This window comes from Selaginella moellendorffii, unplaced genomic scaffold, assembly GCF_000143415.4.
Source record: "Selaginella moellendorffii unplaced genomic scaffold, v1.0 SELMOscaffold_21, whole genome shotgun sequence".
Lineage (NCBI taxonomy): Eukaryota > Viridiplantae > Streptophyta > Lycopodiopsida > Selaginellales > Selaginellaceae > Selaginella > Selaginella moellendorffii.
In genome coordinates, this window is record NW_003314282.1 from 855,175 (window position 1) to 872,024 (window position 16,850).

At 43.9% G+C, this 16,850-nt stretch overlaps 6 protein-coding genes across 7 annotated transcripts; 3 read left to right on the top strand and 3 right to left on the bottom strand.

Moving 5' to 3' along the window:
• Positions 1 to 50: 50 nt before the first annotated feature.
• LOC9641426 (metal tolerance protein 5) lies at positions 51 to 1,871 on the bottom strand. Its single transcript, XM_002973313.2, has 5 exons — positions 1,497 to 1,871; positions 1,065 to 1,420; positions 909 to 989; positions 601 to 834; positions 51 to 530 (listed from the first exon to the last, which is right to left on the bottom strand). The coding sequence occupies exons 1-5, from the start codon at positions 1,675 to 1,677 to the stop codon at positions 180 to 182; spliced, it is 1,203 nt and encodes a 400-aa protein (XP_002973359.1). The 5' UTR covers positions 1,678 to 1,871; the 3' UTR covers positions 51 to 179.
• Positions 1,872 to 2,014: 143 nt separating this feature from the next.
• Positions 2,015 to 3,091, bottom strand: LOC9641427 (NAD(P)H-quinone oxidoreductase subunit S, chloroplastic). Its single transcript, XM_002973314.2, has 2 exons — positions 2,977 to 3,091; positions 2,015 to 2,923 (listed from the first exon to the last, which is right to left on the bottom strand). The coding sequence occupies exon 2, from the start codon at positions 2,917 to 2,919 to the stop codon at positions 2,203 to 2,205; it is 717 nt and encodes a 238-aa protein (XP_002973360.1). The 5' UTR covers positions 2,920 to 2,923; positions 2,977 to 3,091; the 3' UTR covers positions 2,015 to 2,202.
• LOC9641631 (RHOMBOID-like protein 3) lies at positions 3,067 to 4,734 on the top strand. Its single transcript, XM_024678067.1, has one exon. The coding sequence runs from the start codon at positions 3,082 to 3,084 to the stop codon at positions 4,732 to 4,734; it is 1,653 nt and encodes a 550-aa protein (XP_024533835.1). The 5' UTR covers positions 3,067 to 3,081.
• Positions 4,621 to 6,223, bottom strand: LOC9637915 (peroxisome biogenesis protein 2). 2 transcript variants are annotated; one of them, XM_002973315.2, is made up of 8 exons: positions 6,094 to 6,223; positions 5,929 to 6,042; positions 5,707 to 5,866; positions 5,522 to 5,658; positions 5,367 to 5,467; positions 5,181 to 5,298; positions 4,800 to 5,130; positions 4,621 to 4,737 (listed from the first exon to the last, which is right to left on the bottom strand). In XM_002973315.2, exons 1-7 carry the CDS (start codon positions 6,199 to 6,201, stop codon positions 4,810 to 4,812), a joined length of 1,059 nt encoding a protein of 352 aa, XP_002973361.1. In that variant the 5' UTR covers positions 6,202 to 6,223; the 3' UTR covers positions 4,621 to 4,737; positions 4,800 to 4,809. The 2 variants fall into 2 exon arrangements, with proteins under 2 accessions (XP_002973361.1, XP_024533836.1); XM_024678068.1 differs by having other exon boundaries at positions 5,522 to 5,866.
• A 40-nt stretch (positions 6,224 to 6,263) lies between these two features.
• Positions 6,264 to 7,443, top strand: LOC112347441. Its single transcript, XM_024678327.1, has 8 exons — positions 6,264 to 6,329; positions 6,380 to 6,456; positions 6,509 to 6,593; positions 6,682 to 6,747; positions 6,833 to 6,920; positions 6,997 to 7,067; positions 7,114 to 7,302; positions 7,362 to 7,443. Exons 1-7 carry the CDS (start codon positions 6,285 to 6,287, stop codon positions 7,300 to 7,302), a joined length of 621 nt encoding a protein of 206 aa, XP_024534095.1. The 5' UTR covers positions 6,264 to 6,284; the 3' UTR covers positions 7,362 to 7,443.
• On the top strand, positions 7,426 to 9,968 carry LOC112347440 (pentatricopeptide repeat-containing protein At5g16860-like). Its single transcript, XM_024678326.1, has 2 exons — positions 7,426 to 7,464; positions 7,516 to 9,968. Exon 2 carries the CDS (start codon positions 7,704 to 7,706, stop codon positions 9,720 to 9,722), a length of 2,019 nt encoding a protein of 672 aa, XP_024534094.1. The 5' UTR covers positions 7,426 to 7,464; positions 7,516 to 7,703; the 3' UTR covers positions 9,723 to 9,968.
• Positions 9,969 to 16,850: the final 6,882 nt, after the last annotated feature.

The window sequence follows — 16,850 nt, forward strand, 5'->3', positions numbered from 1 at the left end:
GTAGTAAAAAGGTCAAAAGGTTATTTTTGGCTTGTACAGGTGGAAAAATGTCGGGTAAACCATAAAACAGTGTACTTCCAAGATTCTTTTCTCATTTTACTTTTATTTAAGTGTACATTTCTCATTCTACGTTATGGTAAAATGGTAATTTTCTAATTTTTTCATTTTTTAAATTTTTGTCAGGCATCGTCGTAATTCGAGTGCTCTGGCCTGTGGGAGACCTCATAGTCGAGATGGACGAATGCTCGCTCGATATCCGGCAAAGATTCCAGCTTGTTCTGGAGAGATTCGCCGATATCGTGAGCCTGCTGTAAAGGCATATGTCTGGGCAGCACTATATCCACCTCGGCGAAATAGTGAGAGCCAAATGTGTAAGCGCGAACCGTGTCAATCTGGAGAATCTCTTCGTGGTGGTTCCAGCACAAGTACGTGATCTTTTGGAGATAGTCCGGGGACGCCGTCCGGCCCACCAGCGAATTTACGTTGTCTAGCACTGTGACCGACCAAGTTCTAATCGTGTAAAGCGCGAGCTGCGGCAAGAACCACTCAGAAAAATCTACAAAGAATCAAAACTTTAAGAAAGCCATCCAGTGTACTTACAACAATGGCGCCGGTCGGATCGATCCACCAGAAGTAGCGAGCAGCGAGCACCGCCGCAACCAGCCCGATTGCGTTGGTGATCACATCGAAGAAGTGATCTTGCGCGTAGGCTCGCACGATCTCGTTCTTGAACGACTGGCAGTAGATCATGAGAAGTAACTTCACAATAGTGACCGACACCATGATCCCAATCACCCAATCGCGCCTGCTACCGTCCAATGCCAAGTCATGATCCTGCAAGATTTCATTTTTTTTTTTTCTATGAGAAAAGCGACGCCAAAAGAACAGGAAAAGAGAAAAACGTGTACATTGTTGATGAGCTTCCGCCCGGATTCAAGGAGAATTTGTAGTCCCAAAGTCGCCATCACGGAAGCAAACACAAGAATCCCCTGCAGGGCAAGAAAAAGAAAAGGCCACTCGTAAGAAAAGAGAGCGACCGAAAAGAAGAAGAAAGCTTTGCTCACCAGTGGTTGCATTCGCTTCTTCCCAATGGGATAGAGATATGGATTCGGCCGTTGCATCGAAAAGGCAGTGAACCAAAGGATGAAGCCGGACAAGAGATCCAGCAACGAATCCAGCGTCGACGCGATGATAGCGAGCGACCGGCTGCGAATCGATGCATATACCTTGGCCGCGAAGAGCACCATATTCGCCAGGTTTGAGATCCGGATGGCCATCGTCTCGCGCCGCGCAGTCTCATCCTTCTTCTCCTTGTCACCGGCGGACATTGGCCCTCTGTCTTGAATGCTGTCCAGCTCCGAGAAGGAATCGAGCATTTCGAGCTGCTGCTGGTAGAACTCATCCACTGGAGTGGTCGACCCTGCCGAAATATCGCGATGTGTGAGCGATTTCGCCAGAAAGAACCGAAAGAACTACCAAATCGATCGATAGCTTACACTTCTTGAGGCAATCGTGCATGGAATTCCGCGGCGAATCAGGCGCCACATCGACGCGATCGGGGCGGCGGAGGCTGAGCCTCCACGGCTGCTGCGCCGCCACCGCATCGCTCCATAGCAGAGACTCCGTCACGGCGCCGCCGGCATCGCCGCGGGTGTGCATATCGATCCCCTCCGCCATCGCGCATCCACACAAACCCTAATCTTCCTCCCTCCTCTACTTCCCGCTGGCTCCTCTTGTTCTTGCTAGCATGCCGAGTCCGTACTCCAAGGCTCATCTGAGGAATATCCCACGGTTTTTTATCTTTGTACGAAAACTAGCGAAACCTCCTTTACGGCATTGTTCCAACAAGAAGTATAAAGAAACAAGCAAGACAATCGAGAGATCTTCGTGACAATGCAATGTTCCAATGTATTGGAAAGGAACCGATCCAATCTTTATAGCCTCTGTAGCCATATAGCGTGAAGAAATCTGGGCAAATTTTTCTATGCTTCTACCATGAAGTGCTCTCTCCACCATAGTGAAAATGACCTCAATGTTTTCTTTGGTCCAGATTCTCAGTGGAATACCCACCAAACAAAGAGGCGTGTGGAACAGCGTTTCTCACTGCCTCACGACTCAACTCAGGCCACATCAGTACGCTTTGACGTGGCCAAGTCATCTTTCCCCCGAACACGTCAGCACGTCAGCTATGACATGGACAGCTCACTTTTCCTCGTCCTCGAGAAGAATGGCCGACTTGGGATTGGTCATTGGTGGTGGCTTGGAGCGCTCCAAGTCCTTGAGCTCGATCGCGAGCATTTTATCCCAGCAGCCACCCTCGAGCAAAATCCCAGCTCGGCCGTCCGTCACCCTCTGGAGAATCCCCGTGTACATGTAGTATGGGTTCTTGGGATTCTTCACGATGACAGTCATTCCCGGCATGAGCAGCGGTGGCGGCGCTGGCCTCGGCTTGATTCCCGGCCCCGGAATCTCCTTGCGAATCTTTTCAATCTCTTCGGAGAGTACCAGTGGCTTTGTCGGTGGAGGATTCTTGAGCAGGAAATCTATGAGCCCGGTCTCGCCGCCAGGGAAGCCGCCTGTTAGACCACCAAGTTCCTTCTCAAAATCACCATCTTCTTCTTCTTCTTTCTTGTTTCGAGCATCCGTTTTCTCGCTGCTCAAAACCGCGTCTTGGAAGAGGGGCCTCGGCTTCTCGTTGCTTATGGACGTCATCTGGTCTTCGCCCAGGCCTCGACCGCCGAGAATTTCCCAGAAGTTAAATCCCTGTGCGCGAACAGTCACCTGAGCTTTCCTTGGTGGTGATGATACTACTGCTACTAGCTGTCGAGTGTAGATTGGTCTCACAACTTTCTCGCCCCAGATTGCATCACGGCTGCGAAAAGCTGGCGAGAGAGCTGCTGCTGTTGATGACATTGCCATGATCCTATAGCAACCACAGGAAGAGTGTGACTAGAAAAAAGAAGAAAAAGAACTCACCTTGCTGGGGATCGAACCGATTCCTTAGGCTAGCTTGCCAGTTAGAGAATATCCTTGTGCACCGGCAGCAACGGCCGTCAGTTGGCCTAACTCCGACGGAAAGTCATGCGACAGTTGCCGTTTGTCACGGGAAAACTCCTCTCTTTCTTTTGCGAAGTCTTCGGCGAATCTGTGACACTGCACAACACGACAGGAGAAAACAAAATAAGCTTTCACACGAGCAAGAAAGAAATGGAAACGACTCACAAGTTTCCGCGACAAGAATTTCCATGGGAGCTCGAAAGCCTACGCCAAATCCACTGCAGCGCTCACCACCGCCACCACAGCGTCAACGGCATCAATGCCAGCGACCGCAGAGAAACCGGCAGCACCAGCGAAGCTGAGGAGATCAAATCTGTTTACTCAGTACCGGCAGCTGTCGGACCTGCGTCGAGCGGACGAAGAACACCGCCACCGCCTTGCATTGATCGCAAAGAGACCGCACGGATCAGTGAACTCGGCCCCCGGCTCGCCGGATACTTAGAGATGAACCCCCTCTTTATAGTCCGGAGAGAAGACCACCACTGTGAAACTACTGCTGCCAGGCCCGGATCCCCTGAAGTAGTCATTATTCCGTTAAGTCCACACTCGATCTCTTCACCACCTCATGTGACGAGAGACGGGCAAAGTTGCTGCCGAATGCGGAAAAGAGTTGTTATCGTGCCAATCTTCGTCATCGCCAACATTGTCGTGTTCATAATCACCATGTACCGGAACGACTGTCCTGCTCATCAGACGGAGTATCGCTGCATTCTTCCCGGACTCAAGAGATTTTCGTTCCAGCCACTAAGCCAGAATCCACTGCTCGGACCATCTTCGAACACTCTCCTGAGAATGGGAGCTCTTGAGTCGGAGCTTGTCACCAGTGGTCGAGAGGGATGGCGGCTGGTGTCCTGCATCTGGCTTCATGCCGGCGTTTTCCATCTCCTGTTAAACATGCTGGGCCTCCTTACGCTGGGACTTCAAATGGAGCAAGAGTTTGGGTTCCTGAAGCTCGGATTCGTCTATCTCATCGCCGGTTTCGGTGGAAGTCTTCTCTCTGCCTTGTTCCTGCGACTCACGATCTCTGTAGGAGCCTCTGGTGCGCTGTTTGGCCTCATGGGAGCGCTACTGTCGGAGCTTCTCATTAACTGGTCTCATCACGAACGTAGCTGGTTCACGCTGTCCCAGCTTGTAGTCCTCTTCATCATCAATCTAGCTCTCGGGAAGATGCCGCACGTCGACAATTACGCTCACTTGGGAGGTTGCATATCCGGAATTCTGTTGGGATTCATACTTCTCCAGCGACCACCACTCACTTGGCCAACTCAACCTGTCGGAATTACTACAACTGGCACTCCAGCCCCGGCTGCTCCCGGAATCCCAGCCCACGAATTCACTGCGAGTGCTCCGGCTATAGCATCTCAGAGGCACCACTATGAGCTCGATCACCAACTTATCCAGCTTGAAATGGATCAACGGTATCACGTTCACAGTCGGCTTCCACACCATCACCACCAGCACCACCACAACCACCACCACCATCAGCAGCAGCACTTGCCATACCAGCCTCCCTCTCGGCCGTGGAGAATCTACTCACTCCCAAAGTACAAGTTTGTCATCTGGGTTATCGCCTTGAATCTGCTGGTGGTGCTCTATGTAGTAGCCCTCATAATGCTCTTTCGAGGAGTTGACGTAAGGAAAAAGTGCAAGTGGTGCAGACAGCTCCTTAAACAGTAGCGCCTGTCCACAAATGAAACCATACAAGTTCAATTTCCAAAATGCTGTTCTGTAGTAGTACGTACCAGAAGCAATTTAAATTTTGTTTTTCACATTTTGCTGATCGGAGCTACCGAGCTCAACTTGTGGATGATATCGCTGTATTGCTGTGACATTTGAATTGCATCGTGCACACCGGTACGTAGAGTTCGCGATACACCTTGTATAAAGGCAGTAGTAGCAATGCCGATGCCCGCAAGGAACTGCCATATAAGGAACGTTGATAGGAGACACTTCGCAAATAGGACAGGTCTCTTCGTCTGTGCGCTTTACAGCCTCTTTACCGGTCAAGGACGAAGGAAGAACTTTCTTGAGCGAGAAGACGTTTAGCAACGGCAAAACTAGTAGCAATAACTCCTATAGACCGCAGTTAGCATAGACAATGGGCAAAAAAGAACCACACTTACCGAAAATTCTTGCCATACAAGTTGATGGTTCATGTACTCAAAGCTCACCGCTCGGCTCATGTTCGGCCTTAGATAAACCAAACGGGTCTGCAAAAGTCTCTCCACCAAATTCCGGTACCTTGCATTCAACAATTGTAAAGAAAAAGTTTATATTATTCATGTTAAGTTCGAGACAACCTTGCATACCTTCCAGTACGAAGAAAAGCGATCAGATTTATCATGTAAGCTACCTTATAGAAGCTTTCTGCTCGTTGTAATAAGACCCATACTCTTCGTGGCCATGACCTCTGAAAAATGGCAAACGTAAATCACAGCTATCTTGAATCGAAAAAAAAACATACACTGTCGCGGTCTCCCCATCGTTGAAATGCTGAAACCAGCTGAAGCCGAGCCCAGCCATATCTTCCTCCCACTAGAGCGAGGCAGTAAAAAATCTTTTGTAGTGCTGTAAGACCAGGACCCTCCAAACCCGTCCTTACTGCATCGAAACTTTGAGCACGAACAAAAACAGATAAAAGAAACATACCTTGTGAAGCTGGAAGTTTAAAAAATTCACGCTCGTCCCGGTAGCGAAGGTTCATGAGAGCATTCCCAGGCGTAGGACGATCGACCCAGATCGAAAATCTCCATATAAGAAACTCCAAGAAAGCGTTGAGTTCCGGTTCGTAGCGAGATAGTAAACCTGGCTGTGCATTGCCATACGAAAGATCATCAAGCAAAAATCGAGAGTCTACCAAATAAGCATCACCTGGACAAACGAAAATATTTTCAGGAGCTGCCCTCGCAACATTCCTGTCATCTCGAAATCCAGCCTCTCGGCATCAAACTGATTCACTCTAGAAATCGCGACAGAAGGAATCGTCTGGAAAAGGAACAAAACAGACAAATATCGACACGAACGAGAGCGAAATACCTTGCGCAGCTGCTGCGATCGAAGAACATCACGCCAGACCTGGCGCCATGCTTCTGGCGATGGAGGCCGCATTACAGCGGCAGCTGCCGCCCCGCCCCTCTCCGCCATTGCCCTGGCAGGGCTCTAGGGCTTTTTTCACCTTGATAAATGCCAAGTGGAAATTTAGGGTTCTTAGCAATGATTGACATTGGATGGAAGAGCTCTATCGCGACATTCTCTCTTTCGGTTGCCTTCGCGTGAGTGTAGGGTTTGATTCTAGGTCTGCGCTGATCGGCATTCTTCCCAGGTTTTTCGGCATTTCACGACGTATTTGAGGGGCCGGGAGGAGCTGTTGATCACGATTCGGAGCGAGGAATCGATCAGGTATGAGAGATTTCTTTGCTTGCATTTTATTCTAGACGGAGAAAGGGTGCAGTAGTGGAAGAAATTTTTGCTTGGAGAATCGCTCCTCTAAATCGGCTTTGCCTCCAGCAAGTCCGTCAAGCTCCGAGACAAAGAAAGTTTGGTTCTATTCAGTTGTTTGCATTTTTCTTTCTTTCCTTTTCTTTTCTTTCCAAGTTCGCTGATTGGGACTGTGTGGAAATTCAGGTGAAGTCGAATGAAACGTTGTTCTTGCTGGGAGCTTATGGCCGATATGCGTGGCCATATATTTGGGTGAGAGATTTATGTTTTCTTCTCGTTTCCTTTTTTTTTTTTTTTTTTTTTCTTGCCGCTTAAAACACTTTTGGAACTGTGACAGCTGAGGTCTGATACGGAAGGGTGTAACCACGAGTTTAACAAGGACAGGCCAGTTGATCTTCAGACTATACGAGACTGGAAAATAAAGGGTAGACTTCTTTGCTGTGAATTCGAAAAGCTTGGTTCCTCACTGATATTACTTAAAGAAGCTCAAGTCTTTTGCAGGTAGGAAAGTCTGGGACATAGTTGAGGAGCTTATATCTCTCAAAGCACCGGGAGTGGTCAATCCCTTTGAGGTACATATGGAATTCCGACAGACGATGAGTGATGCCTTTGTTTTAGGTGGATTTTGCTGCATTGAACAAGTTGCAACCTTTGGAAAGAGCGACTATGGCAGGCGCGACTGCTGCATTTCTACAGAAGTTGCTGCTCGAGAGAGAGCAAGACTACACACAACATGTCATGGACGATCTCAAGAGGCTCCTTGTTTGTCATTTTCAGCATATGGCCTCGTTGTTACCCGGAACATAGGTGAATGACTTTCCTGGACCATGATTTATGTCTAACTTGATTTGCTCTTCTTTATGCAGCACCAGTCGTACTCGTTGTTAGTTTATGCTTCCTCCTGTAATACATCTTGATACTTTTAAAAACTCCTAGGTCTTCGGGAAACGGGTGGACAGCGTTTTCGAGGTCAGGAAGAAGTATGCATTGCTATCTCCCTAATGCATTGCTTGCAACCAGCTCAAAGGTTTTCCTACATAGAATCCGTGAGAAATTGTTCTGATGAACGGAGGAGGACATCCATTTGGCTTGCAGAACTCAAAGAATGCAGTCGCTCCAGGGACTTACACAGGGGGAGATTGGTCCACGCTGATATTAGTGACAACGGGGATGACTCAAACATCTACATAGCAAATACACTGGTCAGTATGTATGCCAAATGTGGAAGCCTAGTGGAAGCTCGAAGGGTCTTCGACAGGATAAGCTCTCGTAGTTTAGCGTCCTGGAATCCTTTGCTACTGGGGTACGCAGAAACTGGTGAACCGGAGCTGGCTTTGCAGTTATTTGCTCGGTTGCTACGAGAAGGCTACGCAGCAGAGACGCGAACATACGTTGCTGTAGTGAAGGCTTGCACGAACTTGGCAGCAAAAGAAGAAGGCAGGGAACTATCTAAGCAGGTTGTGAAGGTAGAGTCTCTGGAGAAAGGCTTTGCAGTTCATTGTGAAGCGTCCAAGAGCAGCTGCGAGTCCCACATCTTTGTGGCGAGTGCTCTGGTGGACATGTACTCGAACTGTGGGAGTATGGAAGACGCTCAGCTGGTTTTCGACAGAATGCCGTATCACGACGTGGTTCTGTGGAACGCTTTGATACTTGGCTATGCGGTGAACGGGGATGGAAACTTTTCACTACAGTTGATGGCTCAGATGAAAGCTGAAGGCTGTCAACCTGATGCTCGAACTTTCGTCGCTGCTTTGAAGGCCTGCAGTGCTTTGGCTGTGGAAGAAGACGGCAGGGAGTTTTTCCTTTGCGGGAAGCCAAGGCTGGTGAAGGTTGACGCGCTGGCCAAAGGCTTCACAGTTCACTCTCAAGCAGCAAAGCGAGGGATCGACTGCTCCAATGTTTTCGTGGCAAGCGCCCTGGTGGACATGTACACAAACTGCGGGAGTTTAGTCGATGCCAAGCGCGTCTTCGACGGGACGGCCTCGCGTTTTGACGCCGTGCTATGCAACGCCTTGATGCTCGGTTTTGCTGACAACGGGGAAGCAGAGGCAGCTCTGGACTTGTTTACTCGAATGAAGCTCCAAGGCTGCGAACCAAACGCTCTCACTTTTTCAGAGGTACTCAAAGCTTGTGGCTCTGTTGCGGCTCTACGAGTTGGAAAGGCAATTCACGGTAGCATCCTCAGGTCTGGCCTAGAGAAAGACAAGGTTCTTACGAACTGCCTGGTGGATTTCTACGGGAAATGTGGCAGCATGGTGGACTCACAGCAAGTTTTCGATTCGGTTCTCTCTCCGGGCTGCATAACTTGGACTGCTCTCATAGCTGGCTACAGTCATCTAGGGGAAACAAGACTGACTTTTAGTTCTTTCGAACGGATGCAACAAGAAGAAGTGAGAGCGAACGGAATCACTCTAGGCTGCATTCTCTACGCTTGCAGCCACGCTGGTTTGGTATCCAAAGGCAAGAAGTACTTCCAAGCTATGAAAGGCAGATTCAGCATTGAGCACACACTAGAGCACTACCACTGCATGGTGGATATGCTGGGAAGGGCCAGCGACCTAGAAGCTGCTCTGAGACTGGTGGAAACTATGCCTTTCCAGCCGGTCTACTTGACGTGGATGATCCTGTTGGGTGCTTGCAAGAAGTGGAAGAACTCCGAAGTCGGACGGATTGCCTTTGAAGCTCTGGTGAAGATCGACGAGAGAGAAGCTGCGGCGTACGTGCTCATGGAGACGATCTATGGAAGCCGAGGGATGTGGGAGGAGCAGGCTAGGATCGAGATGATGCGAGTGGAGGCTCGGGCATGGAAGAAACCAGCGGGACGAAGCTGGTGGACGGACGATCTGGGAAGAGTTCACAGCTTCATCGTGGGTGATACGAGCCATCCACAGAGCGAAGAGATCAACACGAGGCTAAAGTTAATAGTGGCAACGATGAAGGGGCACGGGTACGTAGCAGACGTGGGAAGTGTGGGGCGAAAGGTTCCAGAGGCCGAGAAGGAAGAGAACTTGTGTGGCCATAGCGAGAGGCTGGCCATAGCTTGTGCTCTACTCAACACTGCTCCTGGCACGACACTCCGGATCATGAAGAACCTCCGGGTTTGCGATGATTGTCACGAGGCAACAAAGATTATTTCCAGGATCGAGAAGAGGCGGATAGTGTGCAGGGACGCGACTAGATTTCACGACTTCTTCAACGGGGAATGCTCGTGTGGGAACTTTTGGTGACGGGAGATTCTTTCAAAAGATTTAAATGACGATTAAAATGACTTATCATTTCATAGGTTGATCAAGTTATTCTTGTGATGCTTTATATCAGGCATTGAGGTTCCAATCCAAGATGCAACAGGAGGGGCAGCAGGCAGATCGGTGAAGCCTAGGGCGGGGACGGATGGCTTATCAAAAAAACTTACTATAATCTGTTGGTCTCACAAAACTTTATAAACAGATAATGAATGAATGAGTAATAGTACAGCTTGGCATTTTGTTTTATAGTCTTGCTATATATATATACTAGTATTTGCTCAGCCAATGCTGGGTAGTTGGCAAAGCCTCTCAAACTTACTAACATATCTTTGTGAGAATTTGCTCACATCTCACAATTTCCTTGTGAGATGATTCCTTTATTTTTAGCACCAGTCCATTGTTATTCATTGGGCCATAGGGAAAATTAAGAAATAAACAAAGTTTATTGTAGTTTGTTTTATGTTTTAAGGTGTAGTAGGACAGGAGTTAGTTAATATAAAGCTTCTTTATATACAGTATTGATGAATGTTGATGAATTAAATGGAATTAAATGGCCTTATGTATGATTTGTGTCAACTCAAATTGCAAGTTGTTGTGGTGATGTGCATCTTGAGAGTGCAACATAGAACTGCCCATGGGTAAAGACTGGCTGGGGTAAATAGATGCCTACATGATCAAATGTTTAACCTTGGTATTTTGAAATTGTTAAACAGTATCCAAGACGAAAAGGAAATTGTTTTCGAGACATATGAAATGGAACATTTGAATTAAAGGGTGTTAAGTTAATGCATGGGATAAAAGTTCTAGTACCTTTAAATTCACCTGTAATTATTTCACAGTCCAAAACTTTAGGTGAAGTTCTTTTGACCATTAATCAAGTTCCATCGCATAATCCAATTGTTGGAGATATATTTCTCAGAAAAATAATTATACAACCTTCTTTTAGTATTAATTTGTGTGGTGGTAGTCTAGAGGGAGTGATAGAGTTTAGAAATTTAATTGGGAATTCTTCAGGGTGTTCAACATCAACAGAGTCAATGCTAGTATAAATTTGAGGTGGACTTGGTAATTGAGAGATGATGTTGTTATTAATTGGAAATGTATCATCATTGAGAGGTGTTAAAATGGCTCTATTTACTACAATTTGAACATTTGAAATATCTTCAATACATGGGAATATAAAATCAGTAATAGAGGTACTTCTAATTAGTTCTAAAGGAAGAAGGATAGAATCAAGTGGTAAAATAGGGTTTTGTGTGTAATTATTTCCATCACCGACTTTCAATAGTCATTCTGCCCAGTTTGGGAACTTGGGGCCAAGCTGCATATTTGTTTGCAATTGAAACTTTCTAAATAGATTCCATAGACTATTCATTTTTACAGATGTGGAAACAATCTGTGCTTAATAACTGTGTGGGACAATTATTAATGTTTGACGGAAGTCACCACTTGTAACAATAACAATGCCACCGAATGGAGAATTATTATGTTTTAAGTCTTGTAGGCAACGGTCGACAGCTGAAAAAGCAAATGTATGAACCATACTAATTTCATCCCAAATAAACACTTGTATTGCTTTTGTAGATCTACCAGCACTGTTATTATGTGTTAACTTAGAAACAGATGTATCATTAATTGGAACTGGTAACTTAAAAATTGTATGGGATGTTTATCCATTGTGTAGTAATGTGCTTGCAATACCTGTCCATGCCATACAAACCACTTTTTTATTGTAGAACTCAAAATATTTTACTATTGTATTTAATAAATATGTTTTGCCAGTACCACCAGGGCCATCAATAAAAATAAAACGGTTGGTATCGGTTGGGCACTCGACAATATTAACAATTTCATTGAATATAGCTAATTGTTCAACATTCAAGTTTCTAATATAATGGTAAATTTCTGTATATAAATGGTTGCAATTTAGTATTGGTTGAATAGAGGTATATAGGATTGGGATAGGTAAATTGTATGGTTGATTTGTTTTACCATGTATTTTCATTCTTGAGTTAATGTCTATTAGAGCAAGTTTATATCTGTATACAATATTTGTTTTACCAAAATCTTCAGAGAGTTGATCCTTAAAAACATCCCAAAGATATGGTGGGTTTTGTGGATTGCAAAAAATACATATGAAAGTAAAGAGTTGACGCAATTGTGTAGGCATCTGAAAATTGCATGTTTTTTGTAAACAATTATACCACTCATTATTATCATCAACAAGACCCATAACAACAGCAGCTTATTGAAAGCTTTGGTAAGTTATATCATTAATTGTTTTAATATTGTCGAAGGATGTCGCTCCTCTTTTATGAAGAAGAATAATACGTAAGTGGTACAATTCGGTATTTAGAGGAGATACTGAGTATAGTCGAGGAATAACCTTTTTCTTTTTTTGACGTTGCCAAACATTAGCAGATTTATTGAAAACATAATGTAAAGGTATTTCAACGTAAGTATATTATCTTGCATTCAGATCATGAATATTGAGTTCAAACCATTTTGCTAGCATTGTTCCATTACATGCTGCTCTTTGCAAGGCATTGTGCTCCAAACCTTTTGTAAAATACACATTTGGAAGTCAGGAAGATGTACGGGCAGACGTATTATAGGGTGTGAGCATCCATGCATTTTAAATTTAAATATCCTCCAAATAGCTTCTGGTGTTGAAATGTATCGGGTATTTATAAAATTCATGATTTCATCCCAGTTTAATATGTTTGCAAATTGAGTAGCTGTTTGGATTTGAATGGTTGCACAATCATATCCTTTATAAACATATTGAAAAAGATACTTAATACTTTTAATTGATGCACATATTTCTATATTTATATGGGTTTTGTATTTTTTACATAAATATTTATTATGGTACAATCCATCTATTATCAATTGGAACATCATTTTTAAGGAAGGTGCAATCATTGTTTGGCCTAAAATATTCTGGGTACCTATCCACACAATATGTAGTTCCGTCATTGAAGTTTTTGGGATAGTTTTTGGAGCATTTTTTGTTTTCCATACATGGACTTTGAGGATTTAGTAATCCACATGGACCATGTATCATATGTGATGTGATTATTTCAAATAGTTTGGGCTCTGATAAAGGGTCAGGTAATTGAGCAGATACATATTGGTCAATAGTGTCACGGTCTTTAATTTTACTTTCATTATCTAATATGCCTAGGAAATGACAATGTGGCAAACCTCTTTTTTGGAACTCAATGACATATATAAATGCAATATTCCAAAGATATTATTTTGTGTAATATCATGGAGAAAATATTTTAGCTTCATGTTAAAAACCCTAGCAACTAAATCAGGTCGGTCTTCAAGTCCTTCATTAGGGTGCAGATTTTGTAATATCTCAAGCCATTTAGGGTTGCAAGTGAAAGTTATAAAAATATCAGGTTTTGAGTGTTTTGATAGCATCTTGGTAATTTTGTTGCATAGCTCTTGGGTTTCTTGTAAAAGTAGAAGGTAAAATAACAATTTTTCCTTGTTGAGCATTTGCATTAGCAATTTTGCCAGCAACATAATCCATCAAACCTGTATAAAAATCAACTCTTATATTTTTTTGATTAGATCTATAGTATTGTAAATTGTTGCTTTCAATTTTAACATAGGCATCTACAATATATTGTTGGGTGAGTTTTCCAGCATGTAAAATTTGGTCATATGTAACTGTAGAGGTTGATAATGTTGAATCTCTTTTGGACAAATGATAGGCATAATATTGAAGGAGTGTTACATGCTTGTTAGAAGAAAGCTTGTCATGCTAGGCTCTATCTTCATGTGGAAAAAGCAATGGATAAACCATAGGATCACAATTACCATTTAAAATAGATATATGTTGTGGTTCTGATGATTTTGGATGAATGCATATTTCACAGTCAAAAGGTGGCACACCATCTTCACTTTGGAAAACTATTGCAACATCATTAGTTTGTGGAGTATTATATCGACGATGGTCTGTGCCTTCATTTTTAATAAGCATATAAACTCCATGTAAATTGCTACCAGAAATAATAGTTCTTGAAAGATTTTCCCGTTCCAATTCATACATCATTCTAAAAGCTTGTGCATATAGATTAATATATCGAAGTATCATATCTAGTTGAAGTAGTAAATTATAATCACAATTAATGTTAAAAGGGTTTTGTTTTCTGATATCAGTAGCCTCATTGGAGTCTAGTATTTACAATTGACTATAGCTTGGATTTTGATGTATTGAAGGATGTTGTGGCATAGATTTGTCCATGAATTCTATAGTAGTATGGACCATGACCTGTAAAAGTATTAATGCTAGCTCCCATAAACGCAAAAGCAAGTGCACTATTATATTGTCTTATATTACTCTTGAAATTAGAGTGTTTGTGTGAGTTATATATAGAATACAGAAAAGGTGGTAATGGAAGTATTAGAGGCAGGTAGACCTGTCCACTCTGACAACAAATAGACTTCTTCTCATCAGCAAAGTGTGAGGTATGACAATACTTACAAATATATGATAAGGGACCTATATTCAATGTCAAAACAGATGTATCATTATATAGGTAATTGCTAGCAAATGTGCTGCGAATCTGAGGTGAAGGGCAAATAGGAATTGGAAATTGACTGCTGTTCAGTGTGATTATTAAGATTTTTTTGATGTCGATACTCTGTATCCTCTTGAATATTACTGTTGTAAAAGCTATATGTATGCTGGTGCTGGTTAGTGTCTTCAACATTATCATTGTACGTGGAATGTGTATGTCTGTGTCGAATAGCATTCAGTACATGTCGAAGGCGTGACATTATTTTCAATAGTTTCTTTTGGAAATGGAGATCAGATATTAGGGCCGATAGAAAGCAAAAGATATTTACTGAGGGGTATGGACAGGCATAAAAACTAACCTTTTCAATGCAATCAGGTGATGCCAAAAAAGAGTAGATTGATGTGTGTTACCTGATACAGTGTCTTCTCGCAAGACTTACATTTTTTCTACCTCACTACGAGTGCCATGTTTTGTCCACCAAATTGGGATCTGCGAGGTGCACGCTCCAATTGATGGAATTCGTGGAGCAATGCGGCGCCTCAGATCTGCGAGCTCGAATGGAGGATCATCCCGTCGCGTAGCGGCGATTGCAGATGTAGATGTTGTCAGGCTTCACATCCAGGTGCATAAGGCTGTGCCGACTGAATGTGCTTCAAAGCATTTAAGAGCTTAAATTGCCTCGTCCCACTTCCTGGCAGTGGAGTAAGAATGAAGATCATACAAATTCTACGCACCACAAATACCTTGCTTTGATGGAACTCCTCACAAATAACAACTTGTGATGGGGTTCTCAGGAGCAAAGACACCAGCGTTGACACAGCGCCTCCAATTTGGATCGCCCAAAACCTAATTGTGAGATTTAGGATTATTGTGAGATTTAGCAAAAAAAGTGTGACGGATTGGATCTGGCGCTTTTGGGCGAGTGGGATTTCTAGGGCATTGCGAGATGTCGTTGCCCTAGCTACAGCAGTGTCAGGCTTGTCGCCATAGCTCAAGAATCTGTTTGAGGCCGTGGCTCGAATCGCTGTGCACATCAAGGAGAGTGGACGCGCTGCTGCTGGAAAAGACTGATGGCTTCTAGCGTGGTAAGAAAAAGTTCCACGTAACTGATTCGGGTCAGGCTTGATACTAAACTGCAGCCCCCAGGCCCTCGCCGCCTCTGTCGCCCAGGAGTGGGATTTCACTGCCAGCCTCGTCCGTGTGGAGAATCCACAAGGAGCCGCAAGTGAAGCCAATCCTGCTGGCTCTCAGCTTCAATCATGGCGTCCATAGCAAGTGTAGCTCTTGCTCTGCCCATGTCATCTTCTTCAAGACCAAGTGCCAAGTACTGCGAGAAAACAGGTAAATCGCCACAGCAATGTAGTTCTACACCAGGTACTCTTCTCCAACTTCCTTATGCTTTAGTTTGATGTCGTAAGTGTAGGAATCCATTTCAGCTACATTTGGGAATGACGTTTCATCTGCTACATCGTAAAAACCTTTCTAAAAAACATGAGAGTTTGGTGGGATTTCCAGTATTATGAGACTTTTTTGCGTTTGTAGGTTTTGGATTCTTATTTTGAAGATTCTGAAGAAAACTATACTGAGGCCACTTCCCTTTGCTAAAGGATTTGTTAAATCACTCAAGGTAAACTTTTCTTTGTTGCTGTCAATTTGAACTCCAATGCTAATGCTTATAAAATATAGGACTAACAAAACCAGCACTATGGAGTTTTTTTTCAAATTGAAGAATGGTGAAGATTATAGAAAGGAAGCATTTGGAAGCAATTGGTATCCATGTCTCATGAACGGTCTCATTTGTAGAGAAAGTCAGGTATACTGTCATTTATCAGATCTTAGGAACATCTCTAATATATCACTTGAACATAGCCACAATTTTCAGTGATGGCGGCTCTTGAGCTTTATAAATAACTTGTGCTGCATGCAGATAGTTTTTTCTGGATTGAGTAAGCGGATTTTTTCTTGGAATGTCATGTAGGCACTCTGGTGCATTGACGACTGGGAGTCCCAAGTGAGGAGATCACAGGTCTTGTGTATTTACAGCAACGAATTTAATCGATTGTTTTTCTCATCTCCAGGGATATAGAGATTGTTTTGGAGAGGATTGTCTATCCAGTCAGCTCCTGATCAAGGTTATGATTTTTATGACTAGGCTTTTCAGTTCGCCCAAACTTTTGATTTATGTCCAGGCTATGGTTGATGTTTGTGAGATTGGAAATACGGTACCGGGAGAATTGAAGAGCCCTAAGGAAGAAATTCGAGATTCTAGGCTGAATTACACAGAGGACGAAGAGCTCGAGCAGCTAATACATGGAAATGTCTGCATGGTCGATTATCCTGGTGAAGGTACTTCGAAATTTGCTCACTGGTTAGTTTTTTCATAAGTTGTGATACAGGTAGCAAAGACTATAGAACTGGCAGAAGGGTTGTTCTTTCCGGTGATTTTAATCCATTGCATGAAGGTCATCTTACACTGATGAGCACGGCATGCACGTAAGTTTCCTGAAAAAAAATGTTTTTGTTGGTCTAACGCAAGTTACAGCCTTGTGCAAGGCGGCAATCCAGGAAGCTC

Coding starts and splice junctions, on each gene's coding strand:
- LOC9641426 (XM_002973313.2), bottom strand. CDS start 1,677: ATGGCGGAGGGGATCGATATGCACACCCGCGGCGATGCCGGCGGCGCC. Junction 990..1,064: donor AGAAGCGAATGCAACCACTG/GTGAGCAAAGCT, acceptor CTTGCCCTGCAG/GGGATTCTTGTGTTTGCTTC. Junction 531..600: donor ATCCGACCGGCGCCATTGTT/GTAAGTACACTG, acceptor TTCTTGCCGCAG/CTCGCGCTTTACACGATTAG.
- LOC9641427 (XM_002973314.2), bottom strand. CDS start 2,919: ATGGCAATGTCATCAACAGCAGCAGCTCTCTCGCCAGCTTTTCGCAGC.
- LOC112347441 (XM_024678327.1), top strand. CDS start 6,285: ATGGAAGAGCTCTATCGCGACATTCTCTCTTTCGGTTGCCTTCGC. Junction 6,457..6,508: donor CGGAGCGAGGAATCGATCAG/GTATGAGAGATT, acceptor GAAAGGGTGCAG/TAGTGGAAGAAATTTTTGCT. Junction 6,748..6,832: donor ATGCGTGGCCATATATTTGG/GTGAGAGATTTA, acceptor GAACTGTGACAG/CTGAGGTCTGATACGGAAGG.
- LOC9637915 (XM_024678068.1), bottom strand. CDS start 6,201: ATGGCGGAGAGGGGCGGGGCGGCAGCTGCCGCTGTAATGCGGCCTCCA. Junction 5,468..5,521: donor GATGGGGAGACCGCGACAGT/GTATGTTTTTTT, acceptor GCCATTTTTCAG/AGGTCATGGCCACGAAGAGT. Junction 5,131..5,180: donor TTGTATGGCAAGAATTTTCG/GTAAGTGTGGTT, acceptor TGCGGTCTATAG/GAGTTATTGCTACTAGTTTT.
- LOC9641631 (XM_024678067.1), top strand. CDS start 3,082: ATGCGACAGTTGCCGTTTGTCACGGGAAAACTCCTCTCTTTCTTTTGC.
- LOC112347440 (XM_024678326.1), top strand. CDS start 7,704: ATGTATGCCAAATGTGGAAGCCTAGTGGAAGCTCGAAGGGTCTTCGAC.